Source organism: Danio aesculapii, chromosome 6 (assembly GCF_903798145.1).
Source record: "Danio aesculapii chromosome 6, fDanAes4.1, whole genome shotgun sequence".
NCBI classification, from domain to species: Eukaryota; Metazoa; Chordata; class Actinopteri; order Cypriniformes; family Danionidae; genus Danio; species Danio aesculapii.
The window spans coordinates 52077998-52103354 of record NC_079440.1 but is presented as its reverse complement, the minus strand read 5'-3'; the positions used below and the strand labels follow the sequence as shown (position 1 = coordinate 52103354).

Here is a 25357-nt window from a genome sequence, read left to right as displayed (position 1 = left end):
GTAAGTGCAAAAGCAGCACACATTAACACTGTGCTCTTACATGCCGTGACTCAGCATGTAATTTATGTACTCACTGAAGGCAAACATGGGTAGCATACAGCAATGTGGAGTTAGATTTATGACTTCTGCCTGTGTTTGACCAGCTGTATTACATTTTAGGAATTATACTTATATTTTTTTTGATAAATGAAAGCAACATCTGCTTATGTTCTTTTTTTATTTTGTATTTATTCATTTGTTTCAGGTACGCCAGGCTGCATTTCATTCTCTGGGTCGTTTCATTTCAACATTTGCCAACCCTTCCATCACAGGATTACATTTCTGTGAGGATGGGACACTCCGTGAGATACCGAAAACCTTCTCAGAGAGGTAAATTGCAAAGCATTCATAGAAAAAGCTTGTGATTTTTATTTATTTATTTTTTATTATAGATTTTTTTTTAACCGATCCGATCTCGATACCAGAATTCTGAGTATCGACCGATACAGATCCAATCCCGATACTGTGCCGTTTTTTTTTGTTGTTGTTTTTTTAAGCATAATACAGTTTCTATAGTTCTGGTGTAAACTCAAATAATATATCTTCTTTAGTAAAAATAACAAACCTATAGGCCTACTGTTTATGACACAATCTAACTAAAGACGTATGATGCTGCTGTAAACTAGGCTACATTATCTCTCTTTTTTTGTTAGGTTTGTTTGAATAACTGTGAACAAAAAGTAGACAAAGACTGCTGAAAAGAATGTGGCAATCCTCCTCCAAACTAACTCTGTTGCAGTTTAAAGAATGAATGAAATATGAATGTGATCGACACAAAGCAAAAACAGAACATGATTTCACAGTTATTTAAAAGACCGAATGCTTACAAATATTTGTTCTTTCCTGTTTGTGTCGCAAAGTTGCCCATTGAAGTTAAAATAGGCATTGTGATCACATCTCCTAGCAGCACATTTTTATTTTGTGTGTGATTAAGTAGTTCCTGCCACTGTTTTGACTCCTTTAGATGCTTTATAGGCTCTTCTTGAGTTCCCGACTGATAAAAATACCATTAGCCGCGTTTACACTATCGTGCCTAAAGCGAGCGAGCCAGGGCCAGTCGTGTTTCCACTGTCACTTCCGGGGCCTGATCAAGTCTGGTAAAGATGGCATGCAGCCATTACAATAGTTTTCCTATCACACATGAGCACGTGTGCCAAAAAATAAATAAATAAGGGAAAGAAAAACAAATAGCTGGTCAGTTTAAGATTCCATCATCTTGTAGGCGTAGGCTAGGGGTATTTTGCTTATGATTGCCTTTGTTTCCCTTTTAATGTAAGGCTGGTGCATAAAATTATAAAATAGTTTTATTTTATAAGTGATATTTCTTTGCTGTGTCCTCCTTAATGTTTCAATAACGTATAATAATATTTACACCATATTAAAGACACAGCAGCCAGTAAAGGTTGTCAAGAGTTTTTGTCAAGTTTAGAGAGAGAGAGAGCTTGACAGCTCGACAGCTCTGTTGATGCCGCGAGCGGCTTGGATTCTTTCTTTATTTTGGAGATAATACAAAATATAAATACAACAGAAAGGCAAAAAATTTCACAATTACGTGTCCACTTTTGTAGGTTCAATACAATAGTGTCATATCTGGATAAAATAGCCTAAGCTATATTGACATTTTTTAAAAAATTACAAATTTCAGATATTAGAAAATCACATTAAATAAATAAACCAATATAAAACAAACAAAAGCTAAAACAAGGTAGGTAAATACAATACAAATAAATTAAACTGTTTCAAGCCATTTTAAAGTTTAAACCTCATTTTACAAAGGCCTATCTGAAAAAAAGAGATTTTAGATATTTTCTAACACAACAATAAACAACGGAGGAGTTTTGAAATATTATTTAAAAAGTATTTGAATACGGTGATATTAATCAAATCGTGCAAACAGAGCATTTTTCTGGGTGAGTGTAACCATATTTTCTGTCATCCAGTCCTGCGCAGCACCGCTTTTTCAAATGGATTGGGGAAAACTACAAGTAAAAATGTGTTATGTCCTCAAACAAGTGTTTCTGTTTTTATGTGATGTGGCAAAATTAAAAAGGAAATTTTAAATACATGTAGAGCTTTATTAGTGGATAGCTGCTGAGCGCAACGAAATATAGGCTATAGCCTATATTTTATTACTTGCTCTTATGTCCTGAAACACTTAATGGTTTCCTTTACTTAAGATATCCAAATAATATGCAACATCCTTAAATTATTCTCTTAAATAGAGGGGAATTACCTATTGAGTGTCATGCAGCCTATGGATAAATTTACGTTTTAGGTCTCTCCGGAGCATTTAGGCAGAATGTTTGATGACGTCTATCAAAACGAGGAGGATATAAAATTTCTGTGGTTTTATATTATGGATGGTGTGCTGGGTCATCCCTCCGTTAGTGGTGAGACCACTCGATGTGTGACGCCAACAGTCAGTCGGCGAGTAAACAAACATAACGAATAAAAATACATAGGCCTTTGTGTATAGACATATAATGTACTGCTGTACAGTAGCGTAGTGTCATTTGTTTGTTTCGGTTGTCTTCATTTTAATCATTTCGTGATAATCATTGGCACGGCCCAGCCCGATAAAAGCCCTTGCTCTCAGTGGCCCGATAGTGGAAATGCGGCTCTTGTGTGTTCAGTTTTTTTTCTATCTGTAGGTTCAGTCTTAAATTATCCTGTGAATGGTAAGTGAACAAAGAATAAATCTATTTATTCGCTTCCTGATCAAGACTAAATGAACCAAGAAAACCAAACCAGAGTTGTGAACACACTCTGAGTTACTTTAAATATGGATCTACACTATCATACTTTTATTTTAATGATTTTTTTAGATTTACATTCTATTTCAGATAAAGTTCACAATTTTATGCAGCAAAGCTGTCTTCAACACTGATAATACTAAAGATTGCAGTATTAATTCAGAAAATTTAATGTAGGTATATATTACCTATACTTTTTCTAAAAGAAATTGTTTTAATAAATGTTTTAAATCAAAAGTCTCAGTGGTCTTTTTTTTTTTTAAGTTTAACTTTTGAGCAGTAATGGGGTTACTATTATGTTAAAAATCCCAAAACATCTTTACAAAACGAAATTAATAACTCCGTTAACTCAGAATGAACCCCTCCTGTCTTTGCAGTCATGGAATGGAAGTGACCAACAGCAACTCCAGTAACAGCCGCAACGCCTCCATCATCGGTTCTCCAAACACTCTCATTCAACCCCGTTCAGAATCGCTTCAGTTCATTTCAGACACAAATATTTCACCGTCACATCCTCCAGAAGCCCAATCTCAAGAAAACACCACCAGCCGGAGCCTGCATGAACGCTCGGCCCCTTTATCCCACCAGCAACTGGACGACAACACAATGTTCAACTCCTTCAACTTCTGGAGACCTCAGCTACCTGACATCACCCAAGACCTGCAGCTGCTACAAGGACAGGAAAGAGATGCGATAATCGTGAAAAAAGATCAGACCACGAGGGAAGCGGAAGCTGTGGGGAAAGAAATCGCACCAAGTTTGGACGCACAAGGCCCAGCCACCAGCTCGCAGATCCAGAAGGTTCTGGACTGTCTTCAACCTCATCTAGATGATCCAGACGTGCAAGGTGAGTTTCAAAAAGAGCTCATGTTATTTTACTTGTTTCTAGTTGAGGACAATATTCAAAAATATGTAATTTAACAGGTTTTAGTGAAATTTTCTGATTTATTTATTTATTTATTTTTTTATTTTTTTATTTTTTAGTGACATGTCCTAGTCCTACCCCTAAAATGTGGATTGTTGACATACATTGATGGTTCATTATCATATATGGTCAAAGTGCACACCCTTACTTCTCTCCAAGTCAGTAGTTATTCATTTCCCAATATGTTTTCCACTTGCAGCTCAAGTGAAGGTGTTGTCAGCTGCTTTGAAGGCTGCTCAGCTGGAGAGTCAGACTGAAGACGCTGATGATTCTATGTCAGAGAGTAATGGCTCCACGGGCTCCCCGACGTCGGAGGAGCTCAGTGCCATGAGTGAACTCTCGCTGACAGACGCTCAGATCTCAGACTCGCCCTCCACTTCACCTGTGCTGGTCGACGACTCTGAACACAGCAGCGAGGTGAGAGAACAGCTTTCTTTCTTTCTTATTGTTAAAATGTGCAAGTATTATAGCTTTGGGAATTGATTGCATATACTTAGGAGTTCCAGGTTGATACAGTTTGAATATATATGTTTAAATGATTTTGGTAGTGTGTTTTGCTGTAATGTTAATTTGTTAAATGTCATTTTCTTTAAAAGTGAATTTCATGAGCATGTCATTGACTGCGTTTACATAGACATCAGTTTTTGTTTTTTAATAAGACAATAATATGATTAAGGTGTTTATATGAGTTGCTTTTTGAATGTTCCTTTCATGATCCCGTTTTACATGTTATAGCACTTAATTTAATTAACGTTATTCCCCACGCTATCCACATTTCCTCTGGAGTTTCACATAATTTCGGGTGTTTCATTTTTAATTTGTTGACTACCTGCAGTTTGGCACTTTCATTTCATTTCATTTTTACCACCCTTTGACAAACTGAGGTATTGGATGCGAGTATGAAGTAAAGACTGGTGGAAGAGTGTTGTTTTAATGGAGTTTGATATCGCAGACCAAATGGGAAAAAGAAAGCATTTTGTGATGTTTGTGTCTGTGCTCCTTTACTGACTCTGTTGGTGCAGAGAATAGTGTCAAACAACCATGTGTGGATGGATTATCCTGTCGCAAAACGCGGCAAAAACTCCTACATGACGATATTAGTTTGATTACGGTGTTTACTTGTCATTACTGCACTTCAATAATGCCACTAAAATCGGCATACTCCACATTAGGCATGGGCCAGTATAAGATTCTGATGGCATGATAAACTTGGAGAAAAATATCATGGTATCACTGTATTGTGATTTCTGATCTAAAATAAGTCATTTTAAAATGTCTGGGACTTTTTTCCCATTAAACACAAAATATTTTATTTTAAGAAACATTTAAAATATTTTGGCTTTTTTATTTTAAACCTGTCAGGCTAAACAATTTAAATAAATCTGAAAGTTTTCATTAGTTTCAAAAACACAGATTTTTAACAACACAAAGGCATTTTTGGATAGCTTTCTTTTCTTTGGATATAAAGTAAAGCCACTGCACTGTTCATGTCTATAGCATTGTTTTTTTTTTTAACAAATCCTGAATCTTGACCTGTAGCTTTTGATTTGAAGGGTCATTTTGCTCTAGATACTGTTGATCTAAAAAAAAACTAATGAAATGGTCGTAAAACAAAAAACACATTTAAAAAAAAACATATACTTTACATACAGTAGAAGCCAAAATTATTAGCCCCTTTCAATTATTAACAACAGTTAATTTTTTCCCCCAATTTCTGTTTAACAGAGAGCAGATTTTTTTCAACACATTTCTAAACATAATAGTTTTAATAACTGATTTATTTTTACCTTTAACTTTTTTTTTTTTACTTTCCCATGATGACAATAAATAATATTTACAAAATATAAACAGTAAATAATATTTGACTAGATATTTTTCAAGACACTTCTATACAGCTTAAAGTGACATTTAAAGGCTTAACTAGGTAAATTAGGTTAACTAGGCAGGTTAGGGTAATTAGGCAAGTTATTTTATAATGATGCTTTGTTCTGTAGACTATCGAAAAAAAATATAGCTTAAAGATGCCAATAATTTTCACCTTAAAATATTTTTAAAAAAAATTAAAAACAGCTTTTGTTCTAGCCGGAATAAAACAAATAAGACTTTCTCCAGAAGAAAAAATATTATCAGACATACTGTGTGAAACGTTCTTTGCTCTGTTAAACATAATTTGGGAAATATTTAAAAAAGGAAAAAAAAATCAAAGGCGGGCTAATAATTCTGACCTCAACTTTATCCTAGGAACGGTGTAACAGAAAATGTTTATGATTTTTCTAAACCTTGACTTTTTTTTAAACCGCAGTAAACCTTGAAACCGGTTGTCGTCCGATGCCTACTCCACACGTCTTAATCCGATTTCTGTTTAGTTGGATTATGACCTTAATCGGATTAATCAAAAATCGCTGTTTACATGGTAGACTCTTAATCAAAGTAATGTCTTAATCGTATTATAATTGAATTATGGTGTCCATGTAAATGTACTCATTGCTGTAGTATATTCTTTATCAGAAGGCATGTTTGTTTTAGTTACATATGTATAAATTCTGAAACGCATATACAGCACTCAACATAATTAAGTACACCCCATTTTGAAAATGCGTATTTTTGTCCTTTTCTCAGTGAATATAGGTCATTTATTTAGGTGCATTTAAACAAAACAGATTTAATAAACTTAATTATTTATTAAAATTACATTTTAGTCACCAACATCTTTAGAAATGGAAAGATAATGCATTTAAATTCATGTGAAATATTGGAAAAACAATTACAATCTACAAAATTTCAACAATGTTTATTATTTTTTTGTTTCTCTTGAATTTAGCTTTTTTTTATTTTTTATTTAAATTTAATATTTGTCTATAACACATAAATTTGGGTTTACTGATTTTGGATCGTTATTTTGTTATAAGCTCCAGATTTGGCTTCAGTACTGATTAATCTAATGTATATGCACAATATAATATTGTATAGCTTCCTATCGAAAATACTAATCTAAATGAGGGATTTGTGAGGGGTGTACTTATACCGTCAGTACATCTGATTAAGTTCATTTTAAAGCAGTCCTTGTTGTATTTCTAATATATTTCTTTAATAATGTGTCATGGCAGCTCACCATCTGCATTTTTATGTAAATCTATTTTTGCAACAAAAACAGTAGAACACGTGTCCGTGGGGTCTTAAAGTAATAAAAGTTGATAAATCAACTGTAGTGAAATTTAAGGCCTTAAAATGTATTAAACATCTTAATGCTATTACCTTTTGCATCAATTTTGATTATGTAAGGTTTAGTTATGTACTAAAGTTTGCCTGAATTTAATTAGCGAATATTGGGATGCTGCGTAGTTTATGAAATCAATAAAATCCTGCCAGATTTGACCTGGCTTACTGCAGTAACCGAGGAAACATTGTTATTTCTGCTGTTTTATAGGTGCCACCTGCTGGCGTTAGCCTTTTTATTTATGATATGAACAATGTTTTAATTTAGGATTAGTTTCTTGCATTCAGAATTTAATGTACTGCAAGTTAAATAGTAAATATACTGCAAGTTAAAATGTTGCCAATGTTACTGGTCTAAACCTAAAGTGCCGATGGGATCTTAAAACCTTTAGAAAGAGAGTTAACCCTTGTGTACCGTTCAAATTGACTACCCTTTTATCATGTTCATGGCAGTTTTTGCCCAGTTGACTTCAATTATGAGCACATTTTTTGATTGCATAGCCATGACACTAAATAATCATGCATTCTAGATTGTTGATGGTTTTCCTTGTTGAGAAGTGGTACTGTTTGCCATTTTTACTGGTGATCATCAGTTGGCAACATTAACCCTTTAGATTGACCTGTGCAAAATGGGTATCTGGGTTTTATATGGAGTTCTATGCAGTAAAACACAAATTATAATGTGCTCATAAATACATTTACTATGTTTACTATGTTCTGAGAGGGCTTGTTTTTTATCTTCAAACATATTCATGCAAGTGTGCAAAGGTCTTTCTCAAACTCTCTCTCTTTCTATCACACACACACACACACACACACACAAACTATGCTCCAGCTCCATATAAAAGCCAGAAATAAAGCTTATTTGCAATGCAATTGATGATCAACAATAAAAATCTCAAATTTGACCTCGTCCCTACAATCGAGAATGCATGATTATAGTGTCATGGCTTTGCAAATTGCACTCAAAAAATGTAGTTATAATGGAAGTCAATAGAACAAAAACAGCCACCAACATAATGAAAGTGTAGTCAATTTGCCCAGAGTGTATCAAGGTTTTGAAAAATTCCAAAGCATTTTCCCAGGATATGTGGGACATTTGCTGAAACCCCGAGAAATTTGTGGCCAGAGTAAGCCTCAAAATCACCCCAGAGTGGATGACAGCATCCCCAACAGCACACAAGGGTTAAAAAGGGTCGTTCTCTGGTTCCTGGATATACACTGTAGAAAATTCCTCATACGTGCTTATGTGTACACACAGGAGTCAGACCTAATAGAACATGTGGAGGAAGACAAAGACTCAGACGCAGTTAAAGCATGTGAAGAGGAGAAGTCTAAAGTCCAGGTAATGCACTGCTCTAGATGTGTAACCTATGAAACCGAATCCAAAAACCAAATGCAGGAGTTACAGTAAGCCTTTATTTTCAGATTGTTGTACTAACCACAGACTTTAATTATAAATTTGCTTGCAAACTATTAATAACAAAACATGACCCGTTTATTAACTCTGTGAAGTTTGCTAACTGTCGTTGTTTCTGCCTTCTCAGAATGTAATTCCTCAGCAGTTGCTGGATCAGTATCTGTCCATGACAGACCCCGCTCGAGCTCAGACCGTGGACACTGAGATTGCCAAACACTGTGCATTCAGCCTGCCCGGCGTCGCCCTCACACTGGGAAGACAGAACTGGCACTGCCTCAAAGACACTTACGAAACACTCGCATCAGACGTACAGGTATAGAGATCTTTATGAATAGATTATCATTGCCTGGTTTGTAAATGTGCTAATTATGGGGTAGTATAAAATAGTTTGCCTTAAAATAGCATTTCAAATAAAATGCTACTGTGGACGGTGCAGATGTGTTGCACTGGAAGGTGTACATATGTTACATGTGTTGAATGTGTTACAGTGTAAAGTGTGAATGTGTTACAGTGAACATTGTGAATGTTACACGCGTTGACTGTCACAGTGAAAGGTGCAACCGTTACCGTGGAAAGTGTGAATTAGGGCTACACGATTAATCATGTTATTATCACTATAATGATATTTGTGGCCCACGATCAATCATCACGATTTTACAATATAAAGACCAAGCTGATATTATAACGGGTGGAGTTTACGGATTGAACCGCATCACAAGTATGAGGTGACTGCGTCTTGAATGCAAGTGTGTTTTTTTTTTTCTTCTAGGAATGCAATGTTGATCGGGTAGCCTTTGCTCTTGTTCAGCCCAAACTTCCCAAGGCAACACAAAAAAAATGTACCACCTTAAAAGCCATCACAAAGTGGCTGTCATCACTGGATTGATGAGCTCAGTAGAATTCCGCTTTGCATTTTTCTATGCATTACTAACATTACTAAACCAGACAACATTTGTTTTAGAAGTGAACCAAATGTTCGTAAAGATTTGACTTTTTTTTTTTTTCTCCTGACACGTTTGCCAGTCATGTTGACTGAGAACACTGGATCCAATTTCAATGTTAAAAAAAAAAGGAATTGTGGCCCTGTTCACGTGGGTATTCATGTTCGTTTTCATCATCATCTGATGCAACTTTTATTATTGACAAGAAAAGAATGTAATTTAAAAGTTTCACGTAAATTAAACTCAATTTATAAAAAGACTAGCCTATTCTATTCATTAAATAATGAAATAGATAACTCATTTCCTTTATTTCCGATCAGACCATACACTTTATTCAGTTTTAATAGGTATATATGCTTTTTTAAAAATAACATTTATTTAACAAATATTTTAACATGTCTTTTGATTAAATACTTTTATGCAAAGGATCAGGTATTGATCGTGCGCACGAAAAAAAAAGCAATCATCTAACATATGCATCGCTGTCATGCCACGTTTTCGAGGATAAATTTGCGTCTGAATGCTGCTTTGATTAGAATAAAATTATTAAAAAGTACAGTAAAGACTAAACACATAAAATAAAACATTCACAAAGGTGTATTTTATGGAGAAAAAATATTACGGGCGCTGCTTTCGGTTTTAAAAGAATCAAACAGATTTAAAAAATCTAATTTGTAGAGGAAAAAATGACAGGAATTTTGCAAAGGAAAAAGATTTAACGTATTGAGACTGTTAAAAGAACATTCTACTTTATATATTCTTTCGACACTAATACAAAAGCTACAATTATGAATGACGGAGTGTAAAGCCGTCTCTCCTGCGTGCTTCAGCAGCAGGTCCCTCAAGATATTTAAATGAAAAAAAAAAACACAGAACTGCTCATCACACTCAACAAGTAAAACTTAAATGCACAACTCTTGATGGTTGTACCCACGGGATGCACAATGAACCTAACACGCCATTCTTTTAATTCGATATTTGTGATGTGAACCAACCGCAGATGCTTTGTTGGTCGCGACACCCTGCTTTATAACTTGTTAGTTTATTACATTAATTACACTTAGCTTTGCTTTCTTCACCACATGTAGGCACTCTTTTGAGCACATCTTGCGGTCCATCTCTATACAAATGTTTAGATTATTATTGAAGGTGCTCCCCAGCGGCGAAGTTCTTGGCAGAGTAGTGAGTGGAAAAAAAAAATGTGCATGCAAAAATTGGACAAGAGGAATCAAAATTTAAATTATATAACAAGTATCAGATTCTTTGTATCTAATCCTCGCCCAGTTTTATTCCTCGCCCAGTTTTATTACAAGTTTTGTTTTTTTATATTTGTGGCTGTGCATGCATACATACATACATACATGCATACATGCATACATGCATACATGCATACATGCATGCATGCATGCATCCATGCATACATGCATACATGCATACATGCATACATGCATACATGCATACATGCATACATACATGCATACATGCATACATGCATACATGCATACATGCATGCATACATGCATGCATACATGCATACATGCATACATGCATACATGCATACAGGCATACATGCATACAGGCATACAAAGGAATAATCGTCATTATTAATCATGATTAACATTTTGAGCAAAATAATAAATAGTGATTTTCATTTTTTCTGTTATCGTGCAGCCCTAGTGTGAATGTTACATTTGTTGAATGTTTTACAACGGAAGGTGCAGATGTGTTTAATGTGTAACAGTAGAAGGTGCAGATGTTACATGTGTTGATTGTGTTTTAGTAGAAGGTGCAGATGTTGCATGTGTTGAATGAGTTACAGTGGAAGGTGCAGATGTTGAATGAGCTACAGTGGAAGGTGCAGATGTTGCATGTGTTGAATGAGTTACAGTGGAAGGTGCAGATGTTGAATGAGTTACAGTGGAAGGTGCAGATGTTGCATGTGTTGAATGAGTTACAGTGGAAGGTGCAGATGTTGAATGAGCTACAGTGGAAGGTGCAGATGTTGAATGAGTTACAGTGGAAGGTGCAGATGTTGAATGAGTTACAGTGGAAGGTGCAGATGTTGCATGTGTTGAATGAGTTACAGTGGAAGGTGCAGATGTTGCATGTGTTGAATGAGTTACAGTGGAAGGTGCAGATGTTGCTTGTGTTGAATGGGTTACAGTGCAAGGTACAGATGTTGCATATGTTGAATGAGCTACAGTGTAAGGTGCAGTTGTTACATGTGTTGAATCAGTTACAGTGCAAGGTGCAGATGTTGAATGAGCTACAGTGGAAGGTGCAGATGTTGAATGAGTTACAGTGGAAGGTGCAGATGTTGAATGAGTTACAGTGGAAGGTGCAGATGTTGCATGTGTTGAATGAGTTACAGTGGAAGGTGCAGATGTTGTATGTGTTGAATGAGCTACAGGTGCAAGGTGCAGATGTTACATGTGTTGAATGAGTTACAGTGGAAGGTGCAGATGTTGAATGAGTTACAGTGGAAGGTGCATGTGTTGAATGAGTTACAGTGGAAGGTGCAGATGTTGCTTGTGTTGAATGAGCTACAGTGGAAGGTGCAGATGTTGCATGTGTTGAATGAGCTACAGTGCAAGGTGCAGATGTTACATGTGTTGAATCAGTTACAGTGCAAGGTGCAGATGTTACATGTGTTGAATCAGTTACAGTGGAAGGTGCAGATGTTGAATGAGTTACAGTGGAAGGTGCAGATGTTGTATGTGTTGAATGAGCTACAGGTGCAAGGTGCAGATGTTACATGTGTTGAATGAGTTACAGTGGAAGGTGCAGATGTTGAATGAGCTACAGTGGAAGATGCAGATGTTGAATGAGCTACAGTGGAAGGTGCAGATGTTGAATGAGTTACAGTGTAAGGTGCAGATGTTGCATGTGTTGAATGAGCTACAGTGGAAGGTGCAGATGTTGCATGTGTTGAATGAGCTACAGTGGATGGTGCAGATGTTGCATGTGTTGAATCAGTTACAGTGGAAGGTGCAGATGTTACATGTGTTGAATGAGTTACAGTGGAAGGTGCAGATGTTACATGTGTTGAATGAGTTACAGTGGAAGGTGCAGATGTTGAATGAGTTACAGTGGAAGGTGCAGATGTTACATGTGTTGAATGAGCTACAGGTGCAAGGTGCAGATGTTACATGTGTTGAATGAGTTACAGTGGAAGGTGCAGATGTTGCATGTGTTGAATGAGCTACAGTGGAAGGTGCAGATGTTGCATGTGTTGAATCAGTTACAGTGGAAGGTGCAGATGTTGAATGAGTTACAGTGGAAGGTGCAGATGTTACATGTGTTGAATCAGTTACAGTGGAAGGTGCAGATGTTACATGTGTTGAATGAGTTACAGTGGAAGGTGCAGATGTTACATGTGTTGAATGAGTTACAGTGGAAGGTGCAGATGTTGAATGAGTTACAGTGGAAGGTGCAGATGTTACATGTGTTGAATGAGCTACAGGTGCAAGGTGCAGATGTTACATGTGTTGAATGAGTTACAGTGGAAGGTGCAGATGTTGAATGAGCTACAGTGGAAGATGCAGATGTTGAATAAGCTACAGTGGAAGATGCAGATGTTGAATGAGCTACAGTGGAAGGTGCAGATGTTGAATGAGTTACAGTGTAAGGTGCAGATGTTGCATGTGTTGAATGAGTTACAGTGGAAGGTGCAGATGTTGCATGTGTTGAATGAGCTACAGTGGAAGGTGCAGATGTTACATGTGTTGAATCAGTTACAGTGGAAGGTGCAGATGTTGAATGAGTTACAGTGGAAGGTGCAGATGTTACATGTGTTGAATCAGTTACAGTGGAAGGTGCAGATGTTGAATCAGTTACAGTGGAAGGTGCAGATGTTGAATGAGTTACAGTGGAAGGTGCAGATGTTGAATGAGTTACAGTGGAAGGTGCAGATGTTACATGTGTTGAATCAGTTACAGTGGAAGGTGCAGATGTTGAATCAGTTACAGTGGAAGGTGCAGATGTTGAATGAGTTACAGTGGAAGGTGCAGATGTTGAATGAGTTACAGTGGAAGGTGCAGATGTTACATGTGTTGAATCAGTTACAGTGGAAGGTGCAGATGTTGAATCAGTTACAGTGGAAGGTGCAGATGTTGAATCAGTTACAGTGGAAGGTGCAGATGTTGAATCAGTTACAGTGGAAGGTGCAGATGTTGAATGTGTTACAGATGAAGGTGCAGATGTTACATGTGTTGAATCAGTTACAGTGGAAGGTGCAGCTGTTGAATGTGTTACAGATGAAGAGATGTGAATGTTTTTTATCCTCCATCAATGCTGAGTTAATGATTGTTGAGTTGACCTTGTTTAATATATTATTTTAGTATTCTTTAGATATTCTAATGATTCATGAGACCGTAGCATTCAAAAGAAACTCCAGACACACCTGGTCACTATTACCCTGATGAAGGCAGTTCTTTGTCAAAACACGTAGGTTTTTTTGAGGATTAGCCATGTGAATAAAGGCTTTTTTTGTGTGATGAAATTTTTATTGATTTTACATGTGAGTGGTCACAGCATCTTTGGAAGTTTCTTTCAATAAACAAAACAAATCCACTCCTCAACCCCCCAGCCCAGCCAGAAAAACACCCACCACACCCCCTGAATAAAGGCTTTTTAGTCTATATTTTTTCCACATTTTTCGAGTGCCCTGGGCTGATTTTTGCTGTTTATTCTCAAAGTTATTCTGATCACTTACCAAAAGAGCGCCGACACATTATTTAAGCTACCCCTGAGCACTTTTTGTTTGATTATGGAGATGTGAATGTGCTCCATGTTCAGTGTGTCATAGTGGAGTCTGCAAATGCATTACATGTTGTATATGTTAGAGTGGAAATTGCAAATGTTACATGTGTTGAATGTGTTGCAGTGGAAGGTGAGACGGACGCTTGCGTTCTCCATCCACGAGCTGGCAGTGATTCTGGGTGATCAGCTCACTGCAGCTGACCTGGTGCCCATATTTAATGGTTTCCTCAAAGACCTCGATGAGGTGCGGATAGGAGTCCTCAAACACCTGTATGATTTCTTAAAGGTGAGAATAGAACATTTCCTTAACAAAGAGAATGTGAAGCTTATGCAATTTTTATTTTTACACCTTGATTTTTGAAAGCCTTAATTATATTTTAAATATTGGGATAATTAAGAGACCACTTAACATTTGACTGCTTTTTAAGGTATGGATTTGATTTACAATTTTATTCTTTATTTTATTCTGTAAAGGTCTAATGATATTTATTTTTTCTTCAAATAAAAATATGGTTAAGTAGAGGATTTAGTTTTTTCATGGAATGACAATTGCTCAGAATTAGAAATATTTTTGTTTGTTCAGATTTTTTTTTTTTTTTTTTTTGTAATTTTTCCTTTTTTAATATAGCTTTAATTTATTCAACTAATAAAGTATTTTTAATTAGGTTCAACATAGGCCAGACAATAAAATATACATAATATTGATACATATAGGTATACGCACTGATACAACTCCCCAAACAAGAAATTATCAGGAAAGTATAATTATACACTAAATAAGTATATAAATAAAAGGTAAAATATCACACATATACACAAAAAACACGCATCAGAAAAAAAAAAGCATAATAAAAAACAAACAAAAGAATAAATAAATAAATGCATTAATTAATTAATTAATTATTTGATTGATTGATTGATTGATTGATTTGCTTAATTATAGAAACAAAAAGAAAGCAATTACGATATAGGTGTCTCCTTCAATTTTTTAGAAAAGGGCTCCAGACTTTCTGGAACTGTTTTGGCTTTTGTTTTATTGCGAACCGAATCTTTTCCATTCTAAGAGTAAGAAATCAAAAACTCGTTTCCGATTAGGAGGAGGAGCTGCTGACTTCCAGTTTATAAGAATAAGTCATCTAGCCAGTAAAACTGTGGTCACATGCACTTTTCTCCCCATTGACTTCCATTCATATGCAGGCGAATGCGTCACACCGGAAACGCAAGCTCGTGCAACAAGTTTCTCAGTTCACTGCGTTGGAAAGTTCAAGCTTGGTGAACTCTGACCTGTGAATTAGCATCACATGATTGCGTGAGAACAATCAAAGATCAAAACATGACCTCTGGACAGAAATTTAAAACATGGACAAATCGCTTGCTTTTTCATTGTTTAATTGTGCCCCTTTTCGCAGCTCAAAACAACAGAATTTCACATGCACAAACTCTAGTGTGACCGCAGCATGAAGTTGCAAGGCAACACTATCGGCCTGTAATGAATTTAATTCAACATATTCTAGCGGGATTCCAAATAGTGCTGTTAAGGGGTTTGTGTCTATTGATAATGAAAAAACAGCAGAAAAACACCTGAAGACTTTCCCCCAAAAATCAGACCGTTTCAAGCAAGACCAGAAAGTATGTAACAGTTTGGCTGGTTCGGTTGTACAGCGAAGGCAAGTCGGGTCAAGATCAGGGAAATTTTTTTCAGTTTAGTTCTAGACCAGGGGTGACCAACGCTGTTCCTGGAGATCGACCTTCCTGCAGATTTCAGTTTCAACCCATATCAAACACACCTGCCTGTAATTATCAAGTGCTGTTCAAGTCCTAATTAATTGGTTCAGGTGTTTTTGATCAGGGTTGGAGCTGAACTTTGCAGGAAGGTCGCCCTCCAAGAACAGGGTTGAGCACCACTGTTCTAGACCAATGTGTTTTGTGCTCGACCTTGAATTGAATGAGTGTATGTCGTTTATTGATGATGAATGTATTTGTGCAAGAATAAAGCTATGGTCACACTGGACTTTGTGTGTGCGAAATTCTGTCGTGCGGCGCTGCGAAAAGGGGCAGGATTAAACAAGATGATTAGACATTAAAAAAAGCGAGCGATCGCTCCATGCTTTAAATTTCTATCCAGAGAGGTCCTGTTTTGATCCTTGATTGGTCTCATGCAATCAAGTGATGCGATTTTTGCAGGTTAGAGTTCACCAAGCTTGAACTTTGCACCGCAGCAACCTGCGAAACTGGACACATGACCTTGCGTTTCCGGTCTGACGCATTTGCGTGCGTATGAATGGCAGTCTATGGAAGAAAAAGCCCAGTGTGACCGCAGCTTTAGATCCCAGATATTTTCTTCAATCGTTAAATTCAGTTCCTTCTCCCAAAAAGCCCTTAGTACATGTGTTGAGGGGGACTGTTTTGTGTTAATAATAGTAAAGATTTGGGAAATAACCCCTTTTAAAGAGGTATGAAGGTCGAGTATATCATCAAGTATACTTTTATTTGGCACAATGGGAAAATAAAAAAAACTGCTTAAGGATAAAGTTCAGTAACTGAAAGCATCTAAATAAATGAGAATTGGGTTGGTCAAATTTTTCTTGAAGATGTGTAAAAGATGCACAATTGTCATCTATGAATAGCTGATAATAAAGTATTTTAAAAATAATCTGTAATTTAGAGAGATATTTATTTAGCTTGTACATTAATTTATATAGATTAATTGCCAAGAGAAATTTTCTAACTTGAGTTTAAGCAATTTTCAGATCATTTTAATTCAGCCTTATTTTAATTGCTGTACATTTCAGCAACACTTTTATTTTACTGTGATTAGTTAAATCTCTTACAAAGACTTTCAGTAGTAATAGCAGCAAATCATTCTTAATTGCAAGCAACCAACCCTAAACCAAACCTCATGCTAAGTTTGTTACAAAGTATTTACTTCCACTGTAACAAGCACACAATACAGTGCAAGCCAATTGTTTTAGTCAACAACCGCTCCATCTTCACTGTCTTCAAAAGATATTTGTGTCCTCTTTTCTTCAGCTTCTTCATGCTGAGAAGCGGCGGGAGTATCTTTATCAGCTGCAGGAGTTCATGGTGACTGACAACAGCCGAAACTGGAGATTTCGCTATGAACTAGCAGAGTATGCACTGCTTTGCAACAAGCTTCATTTACACAGTGTCTTTTAAAACCTCCAGGCGTGATCTCACTCTTATGGTATTGTCTGTGTGTGTGTGTTTAGACAGCTCATCCTGATCATTGAGTTGTACAGCCACAACGACGTCTATGACTACCTCAGACAGATCGCACTTAACCTTTGCTCTGACAAAGTGTCTGAAGTGCGGTGGATCTCCTACAAACTGGTGAGACTTGTTTCCTGTGGTACATATGGAAAAGAATAACTCTCTGCTGGTTTTATTGACACCATTGTTTTTTGGGGGTAATTCAATGAAGTTTTTGTTCTGTCTTGTGAATGTGTGTCAGGTGGTGGAGATCCTGCAGAAGTTGTATTCCTGTGAAGCTCATGACTTGGGACTCAATTTCATTAACGAGCTCATTATGAGGTTCTGCCACAGTCCCAAATGGGTCGGACGTCAGGCGTTTGCTTTCATTTGCCAGGTATGATGTTTGATTTAAAGAATGATTCAAAGGATTTACAGGGTTTCTTTTTAATCTTATTCATTTATTTTTCACATTTGTTTGTCTCATATTTTGTGCTGCTCTCTAACTTTTTTAATGAGTATTTTACATAAAATAGTCAAGATGTTTCTTGACACCCTGAGATGGATTAATCTGAAATGATGATACGCGATAATAGACTTTAGTGCAATTGAGTATTATTCAGCTGGTGACTTCTTTTGTATTGTCACTACACTAAACTTTCTGAACGCTTTCAAAATTCAAAAGACAATATGTAGGGAAACAAAGCAAATTATTTTATTTCATCTTGGTTGAAGTGTGGCAGAAAATAGTAATATTTCATGTAGTGGGGTCATTTTTACAGGGTGTCCATGGGGTCTTTTAAGTTTATAAATTAATTTAGAGAGATTTTATGCCCTTAAAAATATTACAAAGTCTTAAAGTCTGCTGTTATAAAAGGTATTACATTTTGTATCATTTTTTTATTATATATTCATTATAACATTATATAATCAGTATAATAATTATATAACCCCCCCAGTTTTTCATGTTTTTTTTTTTTTTAAGATTAAAATTGACAAAATTTTGTGGGGGTAATTCCCAGAAGTTTGCGGACAATTTTGCGATATTTATATACATGCATATATAGTTGCAGTCAGAATTATTAAACCCCCTTTGAATTTTTTTTCTTTTTTACATATTTCCCAAATGATGTTTAACACGAGTAAGGACATTTTTTTATTTGTTTTATTTTGGCTGGAATAAAAGCAGTTTTCAATTCTATTTTTAAAAGCCATTTTAAGGTCAAAATTATTAGCTTTAAAATATATATTTTTTCGATAGTCTACAGAACAAACCATCATTATAAAGTAACTTGCCTAGTTAGCCTAATTAACCTAGTTAAGCCTTTAAATGTCACTTTAAGCTGTATAGAAGCTGTATGTACTGTCATCATGGCAAAGATAAAATAAATTAGTTATTAGAAATGAGTTATTAAAACTGTTATGTGTTGAAAAATTCTCTCCGTTAAACAGAAATTGGGGAAAAAATAAACAGAGGGGTTAATAATTCAAGATTGAATAATCCTTCTAGATTTTAGATAACACTACGTTGTTTACTTCAGTAACCAAGGCATCACTTATTTCTGCTGTCCTATAGGCTACACATGCTGGATTAGCACTTTTATTCTGTATAAGAAAAATGTTTTAGTTGAGGATTAGTTTTCTTACAATCAGTATTAAAATGTCCCCAACGTCACCGGTTAAAACTGAAAGTGGTGATGAGGTATTAAAATGTACAGAAAGAGTCTTGTATCGTATATTTACTCTCTGATTCCTGTATATGCCCTGTTTTAGAAAAGCGATTTAATTAATTTCATTTGTTTTAAATCTTCACCTATTTATTATTTCATTTTTCTATGTATTTATTTTATTTCATTGCATGAATTATTTTCTTTTCAATTCACACTTTTTTACGCTTTTTTAAGTTTTTAGTAAAATTAAATGGTAAAAACTTCATTTAATTTAACTGCACTACACATTTTCTTGCCATAAAATGTCATTGAACACAAACAATTATTTCATTGCAAGAGAATTAAAGTATGACATTTATTGTAGTTTATGTGATGACAGTACTTGGTGAACAAAATAAGTTGTTTTAGTCATCAAAATAACCTAAAAAAGTTTGCTATAAGTGTTACAGAAAGCAAAACAATTGCATGTAATTTTAGTTTCATTGATTTGGTTTTTCAGTTTATTTTTCAGTTTATTTATTTATTTATTTATTTTTATTTAATCTGATTCACGATAACCGAAGTCTGACATAAAGGTATTCAGATGTTAGATCTTTCATGTTATATCTAATAGTATCTAATGATTGTGATGTTTTCTGTGTTTCTATATAGGCAGTAGTGGAGGAGGACTGTATGCCCATGGACCAGTTTGCCCAGCACCTTCTGCCCAGTCTTCTGAGCCTCTCAACAGATCCTGTGCCCAACGTCCGTGTGCTGGTGGCCAAGGCTTTACAGCAGAGCGTGTTGGAAAAATGTAAGACACACACAAAACTTCAAAGTTCAAAGATGGTTAGTTTTTTAACTGTACGCAAATCTTAAACCTTAATGTCTTAATGATTATTTTAGGCTCGAGTTGGATTTATACAGAATTGGATCAAGCAGAGGATGGCTGTTTGTAAAGTATACAGCGCCATCTGCTGTTAAAAACTCAAATCAGTATTAATTCAAAAGTAAATAGTTCATTTTGAAAAAAATTAACCGATTTCTCGAACATTTTCATCACATTTCTAAAACAAACCATAAAGTGTTTTACTAAAGCAATATTAAGTAGTGCTGCACGATGTTGGGGAAAAAAGTAACGTTGACATTTTCTATTGCTGCGATATATATTCACCAGCCACTTTAATAGGTTTAACTGCTCGTTAATGCAAATTTCTAATCAGCCAATCACATGGCAGCACCTTGATGCATTTAGGCATGTAGACATGGTCAAGACGATCTGCTGCAGTTCAAACCGAACGTCAGAATGGGGAAGAAAGGGTGATTTAAGTGACTTCAAACGTGGCATGGTTGTTGGTGCCAGACGGGCTGTTCTGAGTATTTCAGAAACTGCTGATCTACTGGAATTTTCAAGCACAACCATCTCTAGGGTTTACAGAGAATGGCCTAAAAAAGAGGAAATATCCAGTGAGCGGCAGATCTGTGGGCGCAAATGCCTTGTTGATGCCAGAGGTCAGAGAAGAATGGCCAGACTGGTTTCAGCTGATAAAATGATAACAGTAACTCAAATAACCACTCGTTACAACCGAGGTATGCAGAAGAGCATCTCTGAACGCACCACATGTCGAACCTTGAGGCAGATGGGCTACAGCAGCAGAAGACCACACCAGTAGTCACTACTGTCAGCTAAAAACAGGAAACTGAGGCTACAATTCGCACAGGCTCACCAAAATTGATGATGGGGTCAGAATTTGGCATCAACAACATGAAAGCATGGATCCATCCTACCTTTTATCAACGGATCAGGCTGGTGGTGGTGTAATGGTGTGGGGGATATTTTCTTTGCACACTTTGGGCCCATTAGTACCAATTGAGCATCGTATCAATGCCACAGCCTACCTGAGTATTGTTGCTGACCATCTCCATCCCTTTATGACTACAGTGTACCCATCCTCTGATGGTTACTTCCAGCAGGATAACGCGCCAATGAGTGACAATGAGTTCACTGTACTCAAATGGCCTCCACAGTCACCAGATCTCAATCCAATAGAGCACCTTTGGTAGTGAAATGGGAGAATCTCATCATGGATGTGGAGCCGACAAATCTACAGCAACTGTATGATGCTATCATGTCAATATGGACCAAAATCTCTGAGGAATATTTCCAGTATCTTGTTGAATCTATGCCACAAAGGATAAAGACAGTTCTGAAGGCAAAAGCGGATCCAACCCAGTACAAGTAAGGTGTACCTAATAAAGTGGCCGGTGAGTGTATATTGGGATTTAAATATAATTTTACAAGATCATTTAAGTAACTCATAAAACATAATTTTACGTTGATGGAGAGTGTATATGCATAAAATATAATACAAAAGAGCAAAGATGCTAACAAAATATTGTAGTTCTCTATGGTTTTCTGACAGTCTGGAGATACAGAAATTCAATAATCGAATGTAAAATAAAACTGTATTCAGCAGTCAACATTTGAAGTGGATCAAAATCTTTCATCAAAGTTGTCCTAAAACTATTCAACAACACCTATTTCCTATTTTAATAAACCTTTTGATCCACTTAAAATGTTGACTACTGTAGTTAGTACTGTAGTATTTATTCATTGTATAAAAAAATACAATTATCATTATGATCACTTCCTGTGGTTTAAATTTTCTTTAAATTCTGTGTAGTCACAGTAAAAAAAACTTCTCACATTGCAGATTCTCACATTGTGATATCAATGCTAAAATGATATATTGTGCAGCCCTAATATTTAGATCAGTATTTCGTCAGTTCTGATTTCCTTCTCTGTATACACTCTGATTTCAGCGTATTTCAAGGACCCAGACAGCGCTTACTCGGATGAGCTGGAGAAGACTCTGTCAGTACTCCGCAATGATGAAGACAGGGACGTGCGCTTCTTCGCCTCACTAGATCCCAACAGAAACGTTATGGACACCACAGCGTTGATCTAGCACCTTGTACAATCCGCACATGTGAACAAGCACCAGCAGGAACAACACTAAACGGATTCACAGACAAGCGTTTACAAATAGGAACTACTGACCAAGACCTGCGCACTCACACACACCGTTTCCTAACACAATCCACATAATTAGTATATGCATATATTATGCGTTGTTTTGATTTATACACAGAGTGGGCCTCATTCATGAAGCTATCTATGGAACTTAAACCAATGAGATGATGCAGATTTACTTCCCATTGTGGTTTTTATCCAGCTAGTTGATTAAATCATGAGATATTGCATTGTCAAGCAATTGAAAATGAAGCAAACTTTTTCATATGTGAGGCCCACGCAAACTCTCACTTATACAACAACCATTTCACCTCTCTGAATGGTGCAAGGTTTCATTTGCACCTTCGTGGCAGCGTAAGTATGTGGATTGTGTCATTTCTCCTCATCAAACCGTTCTGATGCGACCAGCTGCCCCTCCAAAGCAAACTGTACATTTTTTTTTCCTTGTGGATTTCTTAAAGCTAAAGGACTAAGAAGACAAGCAGACTGACACAGTGAAGTGCTACTAACTCAGGGAGACCTGAATTGTTTTTGTTTTTAAGCTGCAATGGCGTAAAGTGGTGTCGAGCTGAGCCCAAGTGATGCCTCAGAAATGTTGCTGCGTTCACCAACCTCCTGTTTACCCAACCCTCAGGATGCACACAGACCGCGGTGGAAAATGAGCAGCTCAGGAGCCCAAAAAAACCCTCCCTATCCTTTTTGTAGCTCGTCCTCGTCTTCCCTGATTGGTGGAGAGCGGTTTTATTCCTCGCCGTTTTATCAATAAAAGGGGCCAGTATTTTAGAGGGATGTGAGGTGTTAAACCAGTGCTTTCCAAGCAAACTTTAGAACCACTAGATAAAAATATTTATCAGACATGTCAGGCCTTAAAGGAGCACTCCACATTTGTTTTGGAAATAGGCTCATTTTACAAGTCACCTTGATTTGAACCGTTTACTGTTTTTGATTGCATTTAGCAAATCTGGGTCTGGTGCGTGCACTTTTAGCTTAGCTTAGCATAATTCATTCAATCGGATTAGACCATTAGCATTACGCTCAAAAAAAATTTAAAATCTGTTCAAAGCTTGACTGTTATATAGGCAAATCGTGTGTTAAGGTCATAAGAGAATGAAAAGTTGATATGGTTATAGGAACTATACTCTCATTCTGACCTAATAATGAAATGACTTTGCTGTGGTACCACGGCTGCAGCAGGTGCAATGATGATAGTGCCTGAAAATAGTCCCCAGCTAGGGAACATTGCTGCGTAATATCATTGCACCTGCTCCAGCCATGATACGACAGCAAAGTTCCTTGATTATTAGGTCAGAATGAGAGTATAGTTCCTATAACCATATCAACCTAGATAATAGCAACTTTTCATTCTCCGTCAATCTTCGTAATGATGAAACTACTGAAAAGTCAAGCTTTAAATAGGAAAATTATCCAAACTCTGATTTTTGAGCAATGCTAATGGTCTAATCTGATTCAATGATGTATGCTAAGCTAAGCTAAACTAAAAGTGCTACTGCAAGACCCACATCGTGGCTGAATGGATTCAAAAATAGTAAAACTCACATCTGTTTAACTTTAAAGGAGAATGGCGTGTTCCTTTAAGAGTACAATAATGACACTTGATTTGTCAATTGTGATCTCGACCTGCAGATGGCGCTGACGGGTTGTCTAAAGTAAGCACACTGTTAAGTCAGATTTGCACTAGTTAAATCAAAGCACGCCATAATTCCTCTTATTCCGACAGATTTGCTTTTAAATAAATAAGCTATTGCGCTCTTTAAGTCGGACTATCCGTTTTAATTAAGCATGGCGGTGCTGCTCTTGGCATCGGTTAACTCTCTATTAGATGCTGATTGGTTATCGGCATGCCTGTTTTCATTGCTTATGTATTTTAATTACGGGACCGGACTTCCATCAGCATACAAGGGCAAACTTTGCCAAGAGCACTTTACTGTTCATTTCAATGGAAAGAGAATGACAGGTCCTTTTATACATATATATAATAATAGTAATAATAAATCTGTTGGATCGTGAATTTTTAACAAGGCGACTTTCTTGACCAAACTCAAGTGGTGCTCAGATCCGGTGCGTTTATTCTCACAGATGTGTGTGTATATGGATTATGTGTATGGAATGTGTAAATGGAATTGTTTTTAAGAAGATATATTAGGTTTAGTCTAGTTCTGAAATGCAGCCTGTGATCAAATCGCTGATATGATTTTATTGATGATATCGGCAGGATTCAAGGCCAGTTTTGTTTCTTTCCCTGTGGCGAAGATTGATTTGAGGTTGTATGAAGGGGGATGTTGTTTTCCTCGTGTTCTCATGCGTGTTTGTGTGTCTTTTTTTGTTTGTCTGTTTGTTTCCCCTTTTATTGACCGTGTTAATAGTAGATTTATATTTTGTTAGATTATGTTTTCTCCAATGAGTTGTCGTGTATGTGTGTGAGATTTTCCTGAGGCAATGACATCACCGATATGTCAGCAAAACCACTTCATCTGTCTGCGTATGTACTGATCTACTGGTAATGTTACACGATTAAGAAGCAAGCTTTTAAATATTTCCCCCCCATCTTTTATTTTTCTCATTGTATCATGGTTAAAGATTTTATATTCTAACATTTCAGGTTACAACCTTTGTAATTTTCTGTGCATCTCTTTTAAATACATTTTATGTATTGTTATTTTTAGTATTTGTTAATTAAAATAATATAAATTTGAAGTCACTTTTTGTGCCTTTTTTTTGCAAACACTTTGGTTACATCTGGTCTATACTGGGCATGTATGCTTTATTGTAATATTTAAACTACAGTCAACATATTTGATACACTACCTGTCAAAAGTCTTGTCGTCGATCACAGTTGGAAGAGCAACAAATAATAACTTGACTTCTAGTTGATCATTTGGAAAAGTGGCAGAAGGTAGATTTTTCTAATGAATCATCTGATGAACTGCATCCCAATCATCACAAATACTGCAGAAGACCTATTGAAACCCGCATGGACTCAAGATTCTCATAGAAATCAATCAAGCTTGGTGAAGGAAAAATCATGGTTTGGGATTACATTCAGCATGTGGGTGTGTGAGAGATCTGCAGAGTGGATGGCAACATCAACAGCCTGAGGTATCAAGATATTTGTGCTACCCATTACATTACAAAACACAGGAGAGCGCAAATTCTTCAGCAGGACAGTCCTCCTTCCCATACTTCAGCCTCCACATCAAAGTTCCTGAAAGCAAAGAAGGTCAAGGTGCATCAGGATTGGCCAGCCCAGTCACCAGAAATGAACATTATTGAGCATGTCTGGGGTAAGATGGAGGAGGCATTGAAGATGAATCCAAAGAATCTTGATGAACTCTGGGAGTCCTGCAAGAACGCTTTCTTTGCCATTCCAGAAGACTTTATTAATAAGTTA

General features: G+C 36.4%; 1 protein-coding gene across 1 annotated transcript in view; it reads left to right on the top strand.

The window, feature by feature from the left end:
• ppp4r1l (protein phosphatase 4, regulatory subunit 1-like) overlaps positions 1-24663 on the top strand; it is a 36470-nt gene extending 11807 nt beyond the window's left edge. The window contains 11 exon segments of the mRNA XM_056460744.1: positions 245-369; positions 3170-3639; positions 3917-4134; positions 8195-8278; positions 8481-8666; positions 14180-14341; positions 17086-17186; positions 17286-17406; positions 17528-17662; positions 19587-19728; positions 21738-24663. Coding sequence (XP_056316719.1) covers positions 245-369; positions 3170-3639; positions 3917-4134; positions 8195-8278; positions 8481-8666; positions 14180-14341; positions 17086-17186; positions 17286-17406; positions 17528-17662; positions 19587-19728; positions 21738-21883 — 1890 coding nt within the window. The 3' untranslated portion in view covers positions 21884-24663.
• Positions 24664-25357: the final 694 nt, after the last annotated feature.